Source organism: Conger conger, chromosome 11 (genome assembly GCF_963514075.1).
Source record: "Conger conger chromosome 11, fConCon1.1, whole genome shotgun sequence".
Taxonomy (NCBI): domain Eukaryota; kingdom Metazoa; phylum Chordata; class Actinopteri; order Anguilliformes; family Congridae; genus Conger; species Conger conger.
In genome coordinates, this window is record NC_083770.1 from 18,487,492 (window position 1) to 18,505,073 (window position 17,582).

The 17,582-nt window shown below is 42.0% G+C and overlaps 2 protein-coding genes across 2 annotated transcripts; both read right to left on the reverse strand.

Annotated features, from left to right (window-relative positions):
- Window positions 1-4,283: 4,283 nt before the first annotated feature.
- Window positions 4,284-9,806, reverse strand: LOC133140328 (arrestin domain-containing protein 3-like). The gene is made up of 6 exons (XM_061260186.1): window positions 9,468-9,806; window positions 7,713-7,773; window positions 7,473-7,629; window positions 7,251-7,347; window positions 5,651-5,904; window positions 4,284-4,601 (listed from the first exon to the last, which is right to left on the reverse strand). The coding sequence occupies exons 1-6, from the start codon at window positions 9,727-9,729 to the stop codon at window positions 4,491-4,493; spliced, it is 942 nt and encodes a 313-aa protein (XP_061116170.1). The 5' UTR covers window positions 9,730-9,806; the 3' UTR covers window positions 4,284-4,490.
- A 1,573-nt stretch (window positions 9,807-11,379) lies between these two features.
- Window positions 11,380-17,463, reverse strand: LOC133141121 (arrestin domain-containing protein 3-like). The gene is made up of 7 exons (XM_061261526.1): window positions 17,078-17,463; window positions 15,758-15,799; window positions 15,594-15,654; window positions 15,348-15,504; window positions 15,126-15,222; window positions 12,427-12,680; window positions 11,380-12,134 (listed from the first exon to the last, which is right to left on the reverse strand). Exons 1-7 carry the CDS (start codon window positions 17,337-17,339, stop codon window positions 12,024-12,026), a joined length of 984 nt encoding a protein of 327 aa, XP_061117510.1. The 5' UTR covers window positions 17,340-17,463; the 3' UTR covers window positions 11,380-12,023.
- Window positions 17,464-17,582: the final 119 nt, after the last annotated feature.

Below are 17,582 nucleotides of genomic sequence, written 5' to 3' on the forward strand. Positions count from 1 at the left end.
GACGACTGCTCTTACCGCCTGAGCTAATGAGACGACTGCTCTTACCACCTGAGCTAATGAGACGACTGCTCTTACCGCCTGAGCTAATGAGACGACTGCTCTTACCACCTGAGCTAATGAGACGACTGCTCTTACCGTCTGAGCTAATGAGACGACTGCTCTTACCGTCTGAGCTAATGAGACGACTGCTCTTACCACCTGAGCTAATGAGACGACTGCTCTTACCACCTGAGCTAATGAGACGACTGCTCTTACCACCTGAGCTAATGAGACGACTGCTCTTACCACCTGAGCTAATGAGACGACTGCTCTTACCACCTGAGCTAATGAGACAACTGCTCTTACCACCTGAGCTAATGTCGCCTCGCAAGAGTAATAGTAGTGCAATGACTTGCCTGCCACTGTCTCCCCATATTTTCATGGAAACAGAACTTGTCACATCAAATCCATAACTAGTAAAATACGCATGAAGGGCTGTTCAAAACAAAAAGACAGTCATCATAAGTACAAAATTGTCTTTTCATTTTTATTTTTCAGGGTTAGGGTTAGACAAGAGGGATATCGGAAGGGGGGGGGGGGACTAAAGTATAGTTTGAAATATGGGGAGGGATTCTGCTGTCCTGACAGTGGTAGGCAAGTCATTCCACCACTGAGGAGAACCAGAACAGAAAACAGGCGTGAACGTGCAGCTTGACCGCCAGGTGCTCGTAGTGAGGGAACCACAAGTCAACCAGAACTGGCAGACTGGAGTGGTCTTGCTGGGGTGTAGGGAGCAATTAAAGATTGGATGTAGAGTGGGGCAGTCCCCTTAGCAGCCTGAAATGCCAACACTAGTGCCTTGAAGCGGATGTGTGTGGCAAAAGGAAGCCAGTGGAGGCCAATGAGGAGTGGGGTGACATGAGCCGACCTGGGCATATAATTTAGTCCTACTTTAGGACTATACTTTAGTCCTCCCAACTGATGTTATGATTTTTGATCTTCTTTATATTCTCTTTGACTACGCTCTTGCCTTGCTCTTTTTGTACCTTGCCTTTCTGATTATCTGGATTTTCAACTCTGGACTGTTTTACCACTATTCTTTGGCATCCCGATTTTGGCTTTGTCTTGGATTTCCGGTTTTTGATCTTGGACTGTTAATAAACAACAATTTCGGATTATCCCCTGGTCTGTGCTTGGGTCTCCTGAATGGTACATAACACTGATTGCCATTGGTTAAAAATGCACCAATGAAGTTTTACCCTCCACCGTTATTCAATTCATGTGACATCACTGGGTCATGGGAACATCCGCCTGGCAGACAAAACACACAACAACTCACCTTATCATTGTGGTCACACCATGTGTCACACCCACACACACACAACAACTCACCTTATCATTGTGGTCACACCATGTGTCACACCCACACACACACAACAACTCACCTTATCATTGTGGTCACACCATGTGTCACACCCACACACACACAACAACTCACCTTATCACTGTTGTCACACCATGTGTCACACCCACACACACACAAAAGAGAACACAAGCCTGGGTTTTGTTTCTAAAGAATCTCATCTCTAAAGGAAAATCTTGTTTAAGTGCTGTTAATCCATAGCTTGAATTGTGCTGATGCAGATTAAAGTCATTCTCACCTATCAGTTCAAGGAGACCATGGTAACCTTTAATCAAGTCAGTCAGTCCGTGAAAAACACCCCATAAAACCTCTTATTTCCATTTATTTGAAAAGAATTGGCATATTTCTAAAATTGACAGTTAGAAGGGTTAATGTGAAGGTAGTATTTACTTTGAAAAAGTAATGTCCAAATACATCAACAAAGTAATTTTACCTGACATTTGAATAAATAAATAATCTGAATAAAAATGCCTACATGAATTTAAATTAAATTACTTAGATATGACTTCAACATTTGTGAAAAAAATGTTTGGAACTGCATTACTTTTCTTGCTGTACCCTACTCAATGCACATGCTGCTGATTGCCCACCGGGTGTCTGCAGCTGTTTTAAAGGCAAAGGATATAGCCCATTACATATTCCAATGTGATTATTGGTTTGTTATTAATTCACTGATTCATTATGTCACCAATTACTCAATCAAATCAGTATGAAATCAGTAACAGTATTTGTTCAGTTAATTACTCAGGAAAAAAGAAAGCCAGGGCCGGATTTGGATTCATTCATTCATTCATTATCCAAACCCGCTTATCCTGAACAGGGTTGCAGGCCTATCCCAGGATACACTGGGCAAAAGGCAGGAATACCCCCTGGACAGGTCGCCAGTCCATCGCAGGGCACACACACCATTCACCATTCACTCATACCCACGGGCAAATTAGACTCTCCAATCAGCCTAACCTGCATGTCTTTGGACTGTGGGAGGAAACCCACGTGAACACAGGGAGAACATGCAAACTCCACACAGAGAGGCCCCAGCCGACCGGGATTCGAACCCAGGAGTCAACTACCCACTGCACCGTGCCACCCTTGATTGGTAGCCACAAATGTGAAATCATGATTGGTGCATGCACTTAGATCCAGATGAAAGTGATAAATAGACATGCATAGACAATATATGTACCCATATAGATGTGTGAAAGTATATTGTTGGATGAAGCCACTTACTGTTAGGTATTCACTGAGTCTTATTTCCACTGTCTATATGCACTTAAGAAGAAGACCACTAGAGGCCCCCCTGGGGCTTGGTCCCTTTGGCTAGCAGGGTTTTGCAGAGTTTGGAACTCTTCCAGGGGGGCTGTGGCTGGGATCCTGCAGGCCCCCGAGGAAATGGTGGAGGGAACATGTATTTTTAGAACCATATTGATTCCACAATATGGTGCCAAACCAATCAGAGTTGACTTTCCTTATCACGTGTGGCGCGGTGTCACTGTGTCACTGTGGCGCGGTGAAAAGAAACAACTGTTGGAAACTGTATAAAAGCCTGTCTGTAACTGAACGATTTTGGGTCACTCTGCAGAGACACCACGGCTTTATGATCGCAGTCAGAGAATAAAGTCTGATATTCTGGAAGATTCTGCCTTGTCCTTGTGACTGAAAAACTTTTAAGAAATTCGACAAAAAGTCTAGGAATCTTTGTTTTCGATTGGAAAACCACACCAAATACAGTTTTAATGCACTGACGTACCCATCCAATTAAACGGCACGTCTCGCTAGTTGATGCAAGCATAAAAAATGTCAACATAGCTTTCGACTATGCAACGTGTGACTCATCCAGTTTGGAAAGTTATGTTCAGCATTTCACTGAATGGCCTTGGGGTTGCTATCATGCTAGACCTCAATGACAACACATGGAATGACAAACTTCTGCTATGTTAATTGACAAGTTTGACCAGGATGTCCTGTAGGCTGGCTCACGTTTAAAAAAACAGAAACAAACTCATTTTGGGGGGTGTGGCTAAATAAGATCTGTTTCCCTCTGTCTACGCTGGCCCCTCCTTCCCTAAGGAATGCTGTTCGACTGCTTTTTTCCTTCCCTGCATGCAAACCCACCACAGACTGTGGCCTCCTTACAACAACACGGTGTAGTACTCTGAGCCCCAGAGAAAACTGAGCCCGTGTATCATTCGCTGTTTCATTGCCCCATAATGGTCTTTCAGATGCCCTTTTATTCCTAGGCCCCTCTTAGTTACTTCAATGAGGGAAATGTTTGTGTAGTGTATATTACATTACATTATTGGCATTTGGTAGACGCTCTTATCCAGAGCGACATACAGTTGATTAGACTAAGCAGGAGACAATCCTCCCCTGGAGCAATGCAGGGTTAAGGGCCTTGCTCAAGGGCCCAACGGCTATGCGGATCTTATTGTGGCTACACCGGGATTAGAACCACCGACCTTGTGTGTCCCAGTCATTTACCTTAACCACTACACTACAGGCCACCCTAATATATATATATATATATATAATGTTCAGAGATGCTCTTCTGCATACCACTGTTGTAATGTGTGGTTATTTGCCTTATTGTCACCTTCCTCTCAGCTCTGACCAGTCTGGCCATTCTCCTCTGAGGTCTCATTACCAAGGCGTTTCTGTCTGCAGAACTGCTGCTCACTGGATTTTTTGTGGGGTTTTTGCACCATTCTTTGCGAACTCTATAAACTACTGTACATGAAGATCAGCAGTTTCTGAGATACACCAGAGATATTAAAATAGTTCTGGGATCAGCATTCAAATAAAAATGTTCTTCCAAAAAATATAATTATAGTACCATTTCATTTTTTAAATTATTTCTGATATTTATTTAAAAATTGTGAGAGAAAATACCCAGCAAAGAGGTCTTCATAAAGAGGTCCAAAAACATTACACAATGATTTATAGGAATATACCATAAGCCATCTTCTCTGATGCTTTTCAGTGTCTCTGAGAAACACCTCATGTTAAAAGCTGCTACTGTGACAATAGGTTTCTTGTCAAGCTCAACCATGCTTTTGCTGGAAGAGGCTTTGCTGTGAGCAGAATCAGGTCTCTATGATGGGGGCCACGTCTGCACCATCCTTCCAAATGTGAAATCGGCAGGAAGTACTACTACAGGTAGTTTAATCTCTGGGTCTTTAGCAAGTGGAATATCCACGTAAACCTGTAAAACAAACAGAGCTATCAGAGTCGACATGGTGGCTTTATAAATCAAATGAGAGGAATGACATAACTGAGTGCCCCGTCTCAAGTTATGAACAAAGAGTTTAAAACCAACTGACTTTATTTACAATGCTTAACTGTTAAGTCATGGAATTTATTTGAAATAATGCATTCTTTGGAAAGCTGTTAATGATAAGACCTTTATCAAGAGTACAAGATATAACATATGTGCAGGAGCCCCCAGCAATGACCCTCATGTTCATAGTCCAGCAACATAAATAAAAACATACTTTGCCAATATCCAAACCTGCATTGTTTAAATAAGTGAAAGTACAATATTACGTAAGAACTTAAACTTGTTTCTATAACCTTCATTTTTACAATATGCTGGCTTAGATAAAAACCATCTATCCATCTATTATTTTCACCCGCTTATCCTGAACAGGGTCGCTGGAGCCTATCCCAGCATACATTGGGCGAAAGGCAGGAATACACCCTGGATAGGTTGCCAGTCCATCGCAGGGCACACACACCATTCACTCACACACTCATACCCGTGGGAAATTTAGACTCTCCAATCAGCCTAGTCTTTGGACTGTGGGAGGAAACCGGAGTACCCGGAGGAAACCCACGCAAACACGGGGAGAACATGCAAACTCCGCACAGAGAGGCCCCGGCCGACCGGGATTCAAACCCAGGACCTCCTTGCTGTTAGGCGACAGTGCTACCCACTGCACCATCCATGCCACCCTTAGTATATACAGTATACACAATAGGTCACCAGGACCAAGTCTCAAAACTGATTTAGATCCTTGATTTGAATTGCATTGAAACCATCTTTTCCAGGTAAATAATGCATCCAGTGCATAACATAGCATCAAAACACAAATTTTACCTTGAAATGATATCTATCTTTTCATAAAAAATTTGCCTTACAAGCAAGTGCTCTTTTTCCATTGGCCTATACAAACAGAGTTTGTTCACCAGTAACTCAAAGGATCTTGCCAATCTGTGTTTTAGAGTTCTACACCAGAAGGATAGGTACAGTACCTTTAGTCTGTACTCCACATGCACAACCTTGCAGTTTAGGATAGTGGGAGACACATCGTGAGGGATGGTCAGCACTTTGGTGACTGTCTGACGTGTGGACACAGACACTGGCTCTCCAGCTTCCTTTAAGATGTTATGTGTGTGGACCCTTCTCCCTTGGGCAAAGAAGCTCTGCTTCTGGTACAGGCAGAACTTGGGCACGATGCTGCGCGAGGAGTTGTTCTCGATTTCCGCGATGACCTTTAACCCTTCACCTGTGGGTGGGGAGTTCACAAACAATACTCTGACAACATTCTTCCCGTGCAAAAAATCACAATGTTACCAGTAGAAAGAAAGAGAGGCTAAATAATTGTTAGTTAGAGTTATGACTGCTGATGCAGGCCTCATTGCTGTTTTTACAATGGGTCCCTCTGGATGAGCTTCTGGTCCTTACTTTCTGAGTTCTTATTGGGTTCACATGAGTCGTTGGATAGCCTATATTGTTAGGTATGAAAGTGAAGGTTTTTAGAATATATATATATATACACACACTCACCTGTTCCTCATTGTAATGCTTGTTAAGTCTGTGCATTTAATCCCCACGATTAGTTTAGTTCTTTGCCAGATTGTTATGTGTCCCAACCATAGTCGCCAGCGTTATTTTCCAATTGAGCTTCATTTTGACCTATTTTGTTGTAGACCACTGTTTTTGGGATTTCCCCTCCTGTTCTTTTTTGGATTCTATGTTTGTTTGGACTGCTCATGTGAAATCCGTGAATGGATTCAGATTACATTGTATGGGGTTATTATGATATGTATTAAGAATGCGCAAAATCTGAGAAATGGAACTTGCATCAGTTTCAATTTCCATCTATTTCAAATCAGCCCATTGCACATCTCCACCCACAGTTTCATGAGATTTGTGTATCGACATTTTTCATGGAGAGATTTGTAGTACGAGTTGTGGCACATGGTGGTGCAGTGGATAAATTGTAATTAAAGCCTCCTCCTCTAAGACAATATAGTTGTTGATGGGTTGGAGGAGTTGAGGACATCAACTCCTTTGCCTGTGACATCGACTTTGTCTTGGATTATCCCTGCTGCATCTGTCCGCTGGCGTATCGACCCATTGCCTGGACTCGCGTTTATAAACTGCCTGATCTCTGTTGCTATTGCTTGCTGCTTATTGACTGCAGCCTGTTTACTCTGCTGCAAAGTTAAAGACTTTAAAGCTTACTCCTATGGTCTTGCTACTAGGTCTATTGTTTTGGTCCCTCGCACAATTTATCGGACAGTTGTTCACCATCGCATATGTACATGCACAATGTCTTGAAATTGAATGTGTTCTCTTACATTTCTCAGAGAGGAACAGTAGGGTTGTTGCACATGCTCATGGCTCATCCCAGCCTCATGTATGGCTAGGCTAAAGCGGAATAGGAGCTGATAGTTAAGATTTACATCTTTGACTGAACGCCCCAATTCCTTGGGCAATACAATTGCCAATTCTGTAGTGTCCTGTACAGCTACTGCCAACAGGCGCCACTGAACCAAACAAAGCATCCAGCACCACACAGTTTCATTTTCGAAAACAAATGCACCAAAGAACCTTGGGACACCCCACCTTGCAGGTATCCCATCCTTTCGGTTCTGATGTTCATAGTGACATTTCCAGATGTGAAGACTTTCATCTTCTCTTTCTTCTTACCAATTTGGGGTTCCTTTACGAAAGAAGACATGTCATCTCCAATTAAAGACTGTCTGCATGCAAGAGCCATAAAGTTAATCCATATCCTCTATTTACAGTTGTGAAAGTTTAACAGACTGGAATTGACTAAATGCATACCATCAGCTGAGGAATGTTCGGGTGAACCGGTCCAGCCAGTGAAAGAAAGGTGAATTTTGCCTTGGCTTTGCTTGGTGCTCGCATTGATCTGCTCAACTTTGCCTCCAGAGTGTAGACAATTTTGCCAAAAGAACCCTTAAATGATGATGGCATGTTTCTGTGAAGGGAAGTTTAGAAAGGAATTGATAGACATTTTTTTAATTACTGGAAAAATTGCTGCAAAATGTTCAAGACACTTACTTTTGCGGCATCTGAAAAGTGAAAGGGTACTCATGGATTCCAGGTACCACAACATATGAGCCTGTAAAAAAATTAAATTGATTATAATCCATTGCCCTGACATCAAAGTAAAAGAACCGCAACTGGACTAGAGGGTCCACAGTTAAACCCATTGACAATGCCTCTCCGCTTCCGGTCAACAATGTTTGGTATGCTTGTCCTGAAGAAATACACCAGCACAATTATGCCATCTCTACCTTTAGGCATGTTTAAAATAGCCAACTTGTCAACTGTGTACATGAAACACAGGGTTGTAATGGTTGTAAAATTAGGCAGGGGGATTCAGAGGAGGTAGTTAAAGGGGAAATGAGAGACCAATTAGTAGTGGTGAATTAGCCGGGGTAGACTGCCAGTAAATAAAGATAATCCAAATATATCTTGTACCCAATATATAGATTCATTTGATTTTAGTTTACATTTTTTAAATATATAATTACAGATGCAAATTACTAAATCCCTGCCTTTATCACAGAACGGGTATCTAGCTTGCAGGTACGGTGGCCATGAGAGAAGAGCGCAAAAGCTTAAAAACACGTGAATGAGATTGAGGAATTGAGCGATCACATGAGCGCCCTACTTGCAGGACAAGTTTGACCTCTTACTTTAAAGCTCATATCTTCCGTTGACATCGACACTAAAACCAGGCACGTGCACAGAAGGGGCCCTAGGGGTTTCAAATTGTTTTGTCCCAATCGATCAATCAATCAGTCAACGTCGCATCATCCGACATTCCGACTACAACTTGTCATGAAAAGCACCCCATCAGCAGCCTCAGTTCGGTTACGGTGAATTATATCACTCAGGTAGGCACCGTTTTAATTATGAAACCACGATTAAACGACACTTACTTTTTACGTTCGGCCTATATATCGGTTAAAAACGATTAAGTTGATCAGTAGGACTTAATTGTTTCCACCTTCACGCTGTAATTTCGTCATTACTAGCCTCGGTACTCGCGAGCAATTTACAAATACGCAATTAATTTCTGAAGCAGGTAGTTATGTTTTGAATAGTTTCGGTAGTTCGGCGATTAGTCACCCCCTTTTCTTTATAGGCAGTTTTCTAAAAACGTGAGGTTTAAAAGGGTATGATTGTTTGGGCATGTCGCAGTGTGTTTTCCCTGTTAAAATAAAAGTCAATCAATCAATCGATTTTGATTGGGAAATAAGAGCAGCATAAACACTGCTAGAAGAGGCAAATACACCTGTCCTCAATTAAATGAAAAATACTTCTCATCTCCCTGGATCAGTTTTTCAGTCATATGCGTAGATGTAACAAATATGAGTGTGGTTAAGCTGTGTGTGTGTGTATAATGTAATACTGTGGTTTGTTTTCCTCCTCTGTGTGATGCTCAAAAACGTTTCTAAAATCAAACTGTAGTTCAGTACCGTATGTCTCATTTATAAAATAAATGCAGTGTAACAAAATGATACAGAACATGAAAACAGAAGAAAGTTTTGAAACCCCAAATTCAGGGGGTTTATGTGTGTGTAATTATTGCTGGTGGCGGTGTGGCAACCTCAGGGTGGGACTAGTGTATGTCGGTGGGGTGAGTGGCCTTTTCTTTTGCTTGAGCCCCTGCCCCCCAAAATGTCTGTGCACGACCCTGACTAGAGCCATATTCGCATAGATTAGATGTTTCCAGGCATTAACGAAGATATTTATATTAGCCTATGGAATAAAAATGGCTATAATATGTCAATATAAATACCTTACCGTCACCATTCTGTTCTTGAATGATGTAGTTCTTCAGTGTGAAAATTTTCTCTTTATCGTAGTGTGTCACCGTTACTTGGCCGCGGCGTTCAGTCCACAACGCCCACGCTTTCCCTTTGGCTTTAATCAACAGATAATCGATTTTTGTTTTTTTGCCAACTTCCAAAATGAGACGTCCTGACATGAAATCTCCAGCGGTGAACGTGTTTCCCTTATTAATTGCATCGTAACTAATCGAAATATTTTTTACGGAACTTGGCATCTTCCAGATATCAAAACAAAGAAACCTAAACTCGAAATGAATCCCCAATGAAATGAGCCCTTCAAACGCTCCTTGGTCTCAAGTTTTATACATAATTCCCGTATTGATGGGGAGGGCGTGTCTCTAGGCGTGTTTTGCAGTGTCTGGCCTTCGCCTACCTGTCAGGTGGGCCATTATACAATCACAGAGGCGATTCGACCATTGACTGGCTGACACATATATCGTTAATGAAAGTACAGCAATAACAAAAATATTTTAGTGTAGTTCATTCACACTTGTGACTCTCCTAAACCGGAAGTCAGAAGCTCAGAGTATAGCCTAAACGACGGTTTCATGAACCAAAACAGGTCTGCAGGTTGCCATGAGACAATAGGGAGGAGGGTGCATCACACAGAAACCTGAATGGATACCCATGGACTGACAGTCTGATGTAAATTTTTAGGGTGAGGCAGCTGATTAGATTCCAGTGTAGGGTAGTTGGCCTAATATTTTCTCATTTCATTTAGCCATTTGCTCACTTCTTTTGGACAGAGTGATATGTTGGGATTCGTTGGCTATTAAAAAAATTAAGTGTGTGCAGACTGCATAGCCTTGGCCTAAAGTTTAGAAACTTCACTCAGAGACATATTAAATTGCATGTACAGTAGCCGACATCAATACTGTCCGACTAATGAAAAAGAAAGACAACTACATGAAAACAAGATGGACAGAAACATCACCCCACATAGCACAAAATTTGATTGAAAAAGCGAAAATCACTGGCTGGCGGCCATTCTCACTCAGATTCACAACACCTGGCTTCAACTTGGTCAAAACAAACAGGGGCTAAATGAGACCTGTCTATGCTGGCTCCTCCTTATTGTCGCAGGAATGCTGTTTGACTGCTTTTTTCCTTCCCTGCATGCAAACCCACCACAGACTGTGGCCTCCTTACAACAACACGGTGTAGTGCTCTGAGCCCCAGAGAAAACTGAGCCCGTGTATCATTCGCTGTGACCGTTTCACTGTTTCAGTGCCCCGTAATGGTGTTTCAGATGCCCTTTTATTCCTAGGCTCCTCTTAGTTACTTAAATGAGGGAAATATATATTATAATATATATAATGTTTTACTCTAAGAAACACTTTCATGTACGCGTCTGCCAAATGACTAAATGTAAATGTACGTGCCCTTGTGCATTGCAACCCTGGTCTCCCATTTTCTGCATATGTTCTTACAGCTAGGACGTGCTATTCCTGGATGTGTGCTGTCAGTGATGCTGTGAATTTGTCCCTCCACATGGGCATTTACATATTATATAATATTATATAATATAACATATGTTATGAATCATCTGATGGCATAGAGAGCACTGTGTTTCTTACACTGTAAACCTTCAGGTTGTTTATGGAAATATTGATCTGAGAGAAAGGTCTGCATTTGGGAGGCTGCCTATCTTGCAAAATCAGTCAAGTTTTTGTCTCAGTTCTCATTCTAGCAAAAGTCTTTTAGTAGTAGAAAGTAGATGAAAGGTTTGAGGTAGAATATATATTTTAGTACGGTTAATGTTTATAATTTAGGTTAACAAGGTCATGTGGCAAGTCCTTTGAATTCAAGAAAATGAAATGTGTGTATTATAAAATTATGTTTATTATTCTCTTGTATTACAGGCATGTGACAAACATTTGTACAATTGGTTTTCAAATTCTGGAAAGAATCCCTGAAGCAAAAAAAGCTGGAGCTAGGTTTTGAAACAGCTGGTAGCTGGTAGCTGGTTGGACCAGCTCAGACCAGCTCCATACTCAACACTGTTTGGCCAGCTCAAGCTAGGTTTTGAAACAGCTGGTAGCAGGTCATAGCTGGATTGTATACCAGGGATATCAAAATAGTTATAGTTCTGGGATCGGCATTCAAATAAAAATGTTCTTGAAATATAGAAATATAATTATAATGCCTTTTGTATTATTATTTCTGATATATTCTACAAAAATGGCGAGAAAATAGCCAGCAAAGAGGACTACATAAAGAGGTCCATAAACAACCATTACACAATGATTTACAGGATTATAGCATAAACCATCTTCTATGGTTTTATATATATGTTTTATATATATGTATGCATTTTTATGTCTACGTTTGATATAGAATTATAATGTCTATATTTTGATCATTTTATATAAGGCTTGGTACTTCAGGTTTTCTGTGTGTCTGAGAACCACCTTGTGTACTTGTCAAAGATGCTACTGGGAAAATAGGTTTCTTGTCAAGCTCAACCATGCTTTTGCTGGAAGAAACAGGCTTATCTGTGAGCAGGTCTCTATGATGGGGGCCACGTCTGCACCATCTTTCCAAACGTGAAATCGGCAGGAAGTATCACCACAGGTAGTTTAATCTCTGGGTCTTTAGAAAGTGGAATGTTCAGGTAGACCTGTAAAACAAACAGAGCTGTCAGAGTAGATGTGGTGGTTTTACAAAACAAATCAGAGGAATGAAATTGAATTGCATTGAAACCATCTTTGCCAGGTAAGGAATGCATCCAATGCATAACATAGGGTGCATCAAAACACCAATTTTACCTTGAAATTATGTCTAACTTTTGATAAAAAAGTGCTTTTTCCATTGGTCTGTACAAACAGTTTGGCAAGTTCACCAGTAGCTCAAAGGATCTTGCCAATCTGTGTTTGAGGGGGAGTTCTGCTCCAGAAAGATAGGTACAGTACCTTTAGTCTGTACTCCACATGCACAACCTTGCAGTTTAGGATAGTGGGAGACACATCATGAGGGATGGTCAGCACTTTGGTGACTGTCTGACGTGTGGACACAGACACTGGCTCTCCAGCTTCCTTTAAGATGTTATGTGTGTGGACCCTTCTCCCTTGGGCAAAGAAGCTCTGCTTCTGGTACAGGCAGAACTTGGGCACGATGCTGCGCGAGGAGTTGTTCTCGATTTCCGCGATGACCTTTAACCCTTCACCTGTGGGTGGGGAGTTCACAAACAATACTCTGACAACATTCTTCCAGTGCAAAAAAACAAAAAATCACCATGTTAACAGGGGAAAGAAAGAGGCTAAATAAAAATTTCAGCCACCATGCCAACTATCCACTTAGCATTGTTAATTTTAGATGATGTGGAATGTGTAAATAATACACTGCTCAAAAAAATTAAGGGAACACTTAAGGGACACATCAGACCTTGATGAACGATTTATTCAAGTTGAAAATCTTACAATCTAACGTACATTGTATAATTTGTTGAGAACAAAATGACGTAACATTGGTCAAAGGAAACCAAAATCATCAATCCATTGAGGGCTGGATTCAAAATCACACCGAAAATCTAAGTAAAAAATTGAAATCACAGGCTGATCCAACTTGTGTGAATTTTATCACGGCAACTAATAATGTGACTCAGTAGTGTGTATGGCCCCCGCGTGCCTGCACGCTCTCATAAATGTCTGGGTATGCTCCTGATGAGTTGGCGGATGATGTCCTGGGGGATCTCCTCCCAGACCTGGATGAGGGCATCAGTGAGCTCCTGGACAGTCGGTGGCGCTACTTGGCGGCGTCGGATGCACCAATACATAAGTGCTCAATTGGATTTAGGTCAGGGGAACGTGAGGGCCAGTCAATGGCATCAATGCTTTCCTCATCCAGGAACTGCCTACACACTCTGGCCACATGAGGCCGGCATTGTCCTGCACAAGGAGTAACCCAGGGCCCACTGCACCAGCATAATCGGTCTGAGGATTTCCTCCCTTTACCTAACAGCAGTCAGGGTACCGTTGGCTATGACATGGAGGTCTGTGCGACCCGCCAAGGATATGCCTCCCCAGACCATCACTGACCCACCACCAAACTGGTCATGCTGGATGATGTTACAGGCAGCGTAACGTTCACCACGGCGTCTCCAGACTCTTTCACGCCTGCCACATGTGCTCAGTGTGAACCTGCTCTCATCTGTGAAGAGAACAGGGCACCAATGGCAGACCTGCCAATTCTGGTGGTCTCTCACGAATGCCAATCAGCTGTTGGGCTGTGAGCACAGGTCCCACTAGAGGACGTCGGACCCAGTTTGGTCAGAAACTGCTGGAGGTCATTTTGTAGGGCTCTGGCAGTGCTCCTCCTGTTCCTTCACGCACAAATGAGCAGATACCGGTCGTGCTGCTGGGTTGATGCTCTTCTACAGCCCTTTCCAGCTCTTGTGTAACCGGTCTCCTGGTATCTCCTCCATGCTCTTGAGACTGTGCAGGGAGACACAGCAAACCTTCTTGCGATTGCACATATGGATGTGCCATCCTGGAGGAGCTGGACGACTACCTGTGCAACCTGATTGGGCTGCAGGTACCGCCTCATGCTACCAGTAGTGACAAGGACACTAGCAGAACACAAAACTAGAGAAGAATCAGTAAGGAAGGATGAGGAGAGGGCAATTGTTTTGGCCACCACATGCAAAACCATTACCTTTCTGGGGGTTGTCTTGCTTTTGCATCTCCATTGCACCTGTTGTCACTTTTCCGTTTGCACCAAAGCAGGTGAAATTGATCACTTGTGCTTCATAAATGGATAGATTGATATCCCTGTAGTTTAACTGACTTGGTGTTACACGGTGATGATTAAGTGTTCCCTTGATTTTTTTGAGCAGTGTACTTTTTTTTTGTCAAAACAAAACTCCCAATGCCATTTGTGTGTGTTTACTGTTAATTGCCAATTCTTTTCACAAATCCCTGGTATTTCCTGTCATGAAAGACTAATGAATACACCGCAGATTGAAAACATGGAAAGAGCCAACACATGGTGTCGCCAGCGCTTCTTTCCAGTCCAACTACAGCTAAGCTTGCACAGCAGTTTAAGGAAGGCCTTTGGAAGAAATTGCTCCACGCTTACATCTGCTGATGCAGACCTCAGCATTGTTTTTACAATGGGTCCCTATGGGGAAGTTTCTTGCGATGAGCTTCTGATCCTTACTTTCTGAGTTCTTATTGGGTTCACACGAGTCCTTTGATAGCCCATATTGTTAGGTATAAAACTGAAGGTTTTTAGAACCAAATATAGTGTTAACGCACAAATAAAAAGCAATTTATCGGACAGTTGTTCACCATCGCACATGTACATGCACAATGTCTTGAAATTGAATGTGTTCTCTTACATTTCTCAGAGAGGAACAGTAGGCTTGCATAATTGCACATGCTCATGGCTCATCCCAGCCTCATGTATGGCTAGGCTAAAGCGGAATAGGAGCTGATAGTTAAGATTTACATCTTTGACTGAACGCCCCAATTCCTTGGGCAATACAATTGCCAATTCTGTAGTGTCCTGTAGAGCTACTGCCAACAGGCGCCACTGAACCAAACAAAGCATCCAGCACCACACAGTTTCATTTTCTAAAACAAATGCACCAAAGAACCTTGGGACACCTCACCTTGCAGGTATCCCATCCTTTCGGTTCTGATGTTCATAGTGACATTTCCAGATGTGAAGACTTTCATCTTCTCTTTCTTCTTACCAATTTGGGGTTCCTGTACGAAAGAAGACATGTCATCTCTAATTAAAGACTGTCTGCATGCAAGAGCCATAAAGTTAATCCATATCCTCTATTTACAGTTGGGAAAGTTTAACAGACTGGAATTGACTAAATGCATACCATCAGCTGAGGAATGTTCGGGTGAACCGGTCCAGCCAATGAAAGAAAGGTGAATTTTGCCTTGGCTTTGCTTGGTGCTCGCATTGATCTGCTCAACTTTGCCTCCAGAGTGTAGACAATTTTGCCAGAAGAACCCTTAAATGATGACGGCATGTTTCTGTGAAGGGACGTTTAGAAAGGAGTTCATAAAGACGTTTTTTTTTATTACTGGAAAAAAAAAATTGCTGCAATGTTCAAGACACTTACTTTTGCGGAATCTGAAAAGTGAAAGGGTACTCATGGATTCCAGGTACCACAACACATGAGCCTGTAAATAAATAACATCAAAGTAACATCAAAGTAAAAGGTCAAAAAAGTCAAAGTAAAAGGACCACAACTGGACTAGAGGGTCCACAGTTAAACTCACTCACATGTCTCTCCGCTTCCGGTCAACAGTGTTTGGTATTCTTGTCCTGAAGAAATACACCAGCACAATTATTCCATATCCACCTGTAGGCGTGTTTAAAATAGCCAACTTTTCAACTCTGTACACGAAACACACCAAAGAAGAATTGAAAATTTGAGGCAGGGGGATTCAGAGGAGGTAGCTAAAGGGGAAACGAGAGACCAATAAGTAGTGGTGAACTAGCTTGGGTAGACTGCCAGAAAATAAAGATAATCCAAATATATCTTGTACCCCATATTTATAGGTTTATTTGATTTTAGTTTAAAATGTAAAAATGGAAATAATGAATATGTAATGACAAATGTCCACAGGACGAGTTTGAAAATCCCTGTCTTTATCATAGAAGGGGTATCTAGCTTGCAGGTAGGGTGACGTGAATAAGATGGGATTACTATCACGCGGACACCCTACAGTGCATCCGGAAAGTATTCCCAGCGCTTCACTTTTCCCACATTTTGTTATGTTACAGCCTTATTCCAAAATGGAATAAATTCATTTTTTTCCAGCTCTAGGAAGAATCCTGGTGGTTCCGAACTTCTCCCATTTACGGATGATGGAGGCCACTGTGCTCATTGGGACCTTCAAAGCAGCAGAAATTTTTCTGTACCCTTCCCCAGATTTGTGCCTCGAGACAATCCTGTCTCGGCGGTCTACAGACAATTCCTTTGACTTCATGCTTGGTTTGTGCTCCGACATGCACTGTCAACTGTGGGACCTTATATAGACAGGTGTGTGCCTTTCCAAATCATGTCCAATCAACTGAATTTACCACAGGTGGACTCCAATTAAGCTGTAGAAACATCTCAAGGTTGATCAGTGGAAACAGGATGCACCTGAGCTCAATTTTGAGCTTCATGGCAAAGGCTGTGAATACTTATGTATTTCTTTTTATTTTTTATTTTTAATAAATTAGCAAAAATTTCAAAAAAACATCTTTCATGTTGTCATTATGGGGTGTTGCGTGTACAACTTTGAGGGAAAAAAATGAATTTATTCCATTTTGGAATAAGGCTGTAACATAACAAAATGTGGGAAAAGTGAAGCGCTGTGACTACTTTCCCGATGCACTGCACTTGCAGGACAGGTTTGACAAACCCTTTCTTTAAGTCTGATAGCGTCCGTTGGCACTGTGGCACTCGGACCATATTAGTATAGATAGTAGTATTAGGTCTACCGGGCATTACCGAAGAATTTCCCGCGACTGTATAATATTTTTAGCCTACGGAATAACAAACTGCATTGCTACTTTTGAAATGACTATGATAGGCTACTAGAAATACCTTACCTTCACCCTTCTGTTCTTGAATGACGTAGTTCTCCAGTGTGAAAAATTTCTCTTTATCGTAGTGTGTCACCGTTACTTGGCCGTAGTGTTCAGTCCACAACGCCCACGCTTTCCCTTTGGCTTTAATCAAGAGATAATCGATCTTTGTTTCTTTGCCCACTTCCAAAATGAGACGTCCTGATATGAAATCTCCAGCGGTGAACGTGTTTTCCTTATTAACTGCATCGTAAATAATCGAAATATTTTTTATGGAACTTGGCATCTTCCAGATATCCAAACAAAGAGCGCTAAACTCGAATTTAGTCCCTCACTCGGATCAGTCTGGCTACGTTTAAAACCTTTAAATCAAACGCTCCAGGGCTCTCAAGTTTTCATATAACATTACCTCTTCCGTATCGAAGGGGAGGGCGTGTCTCTAGGCGTGTTTTTGCAGTGTCTGGTGTCTGATCTTCGCTTACCTGTCCCCCTATGCAATAACTAAGGCGATTCGACCATTGACCGGCTA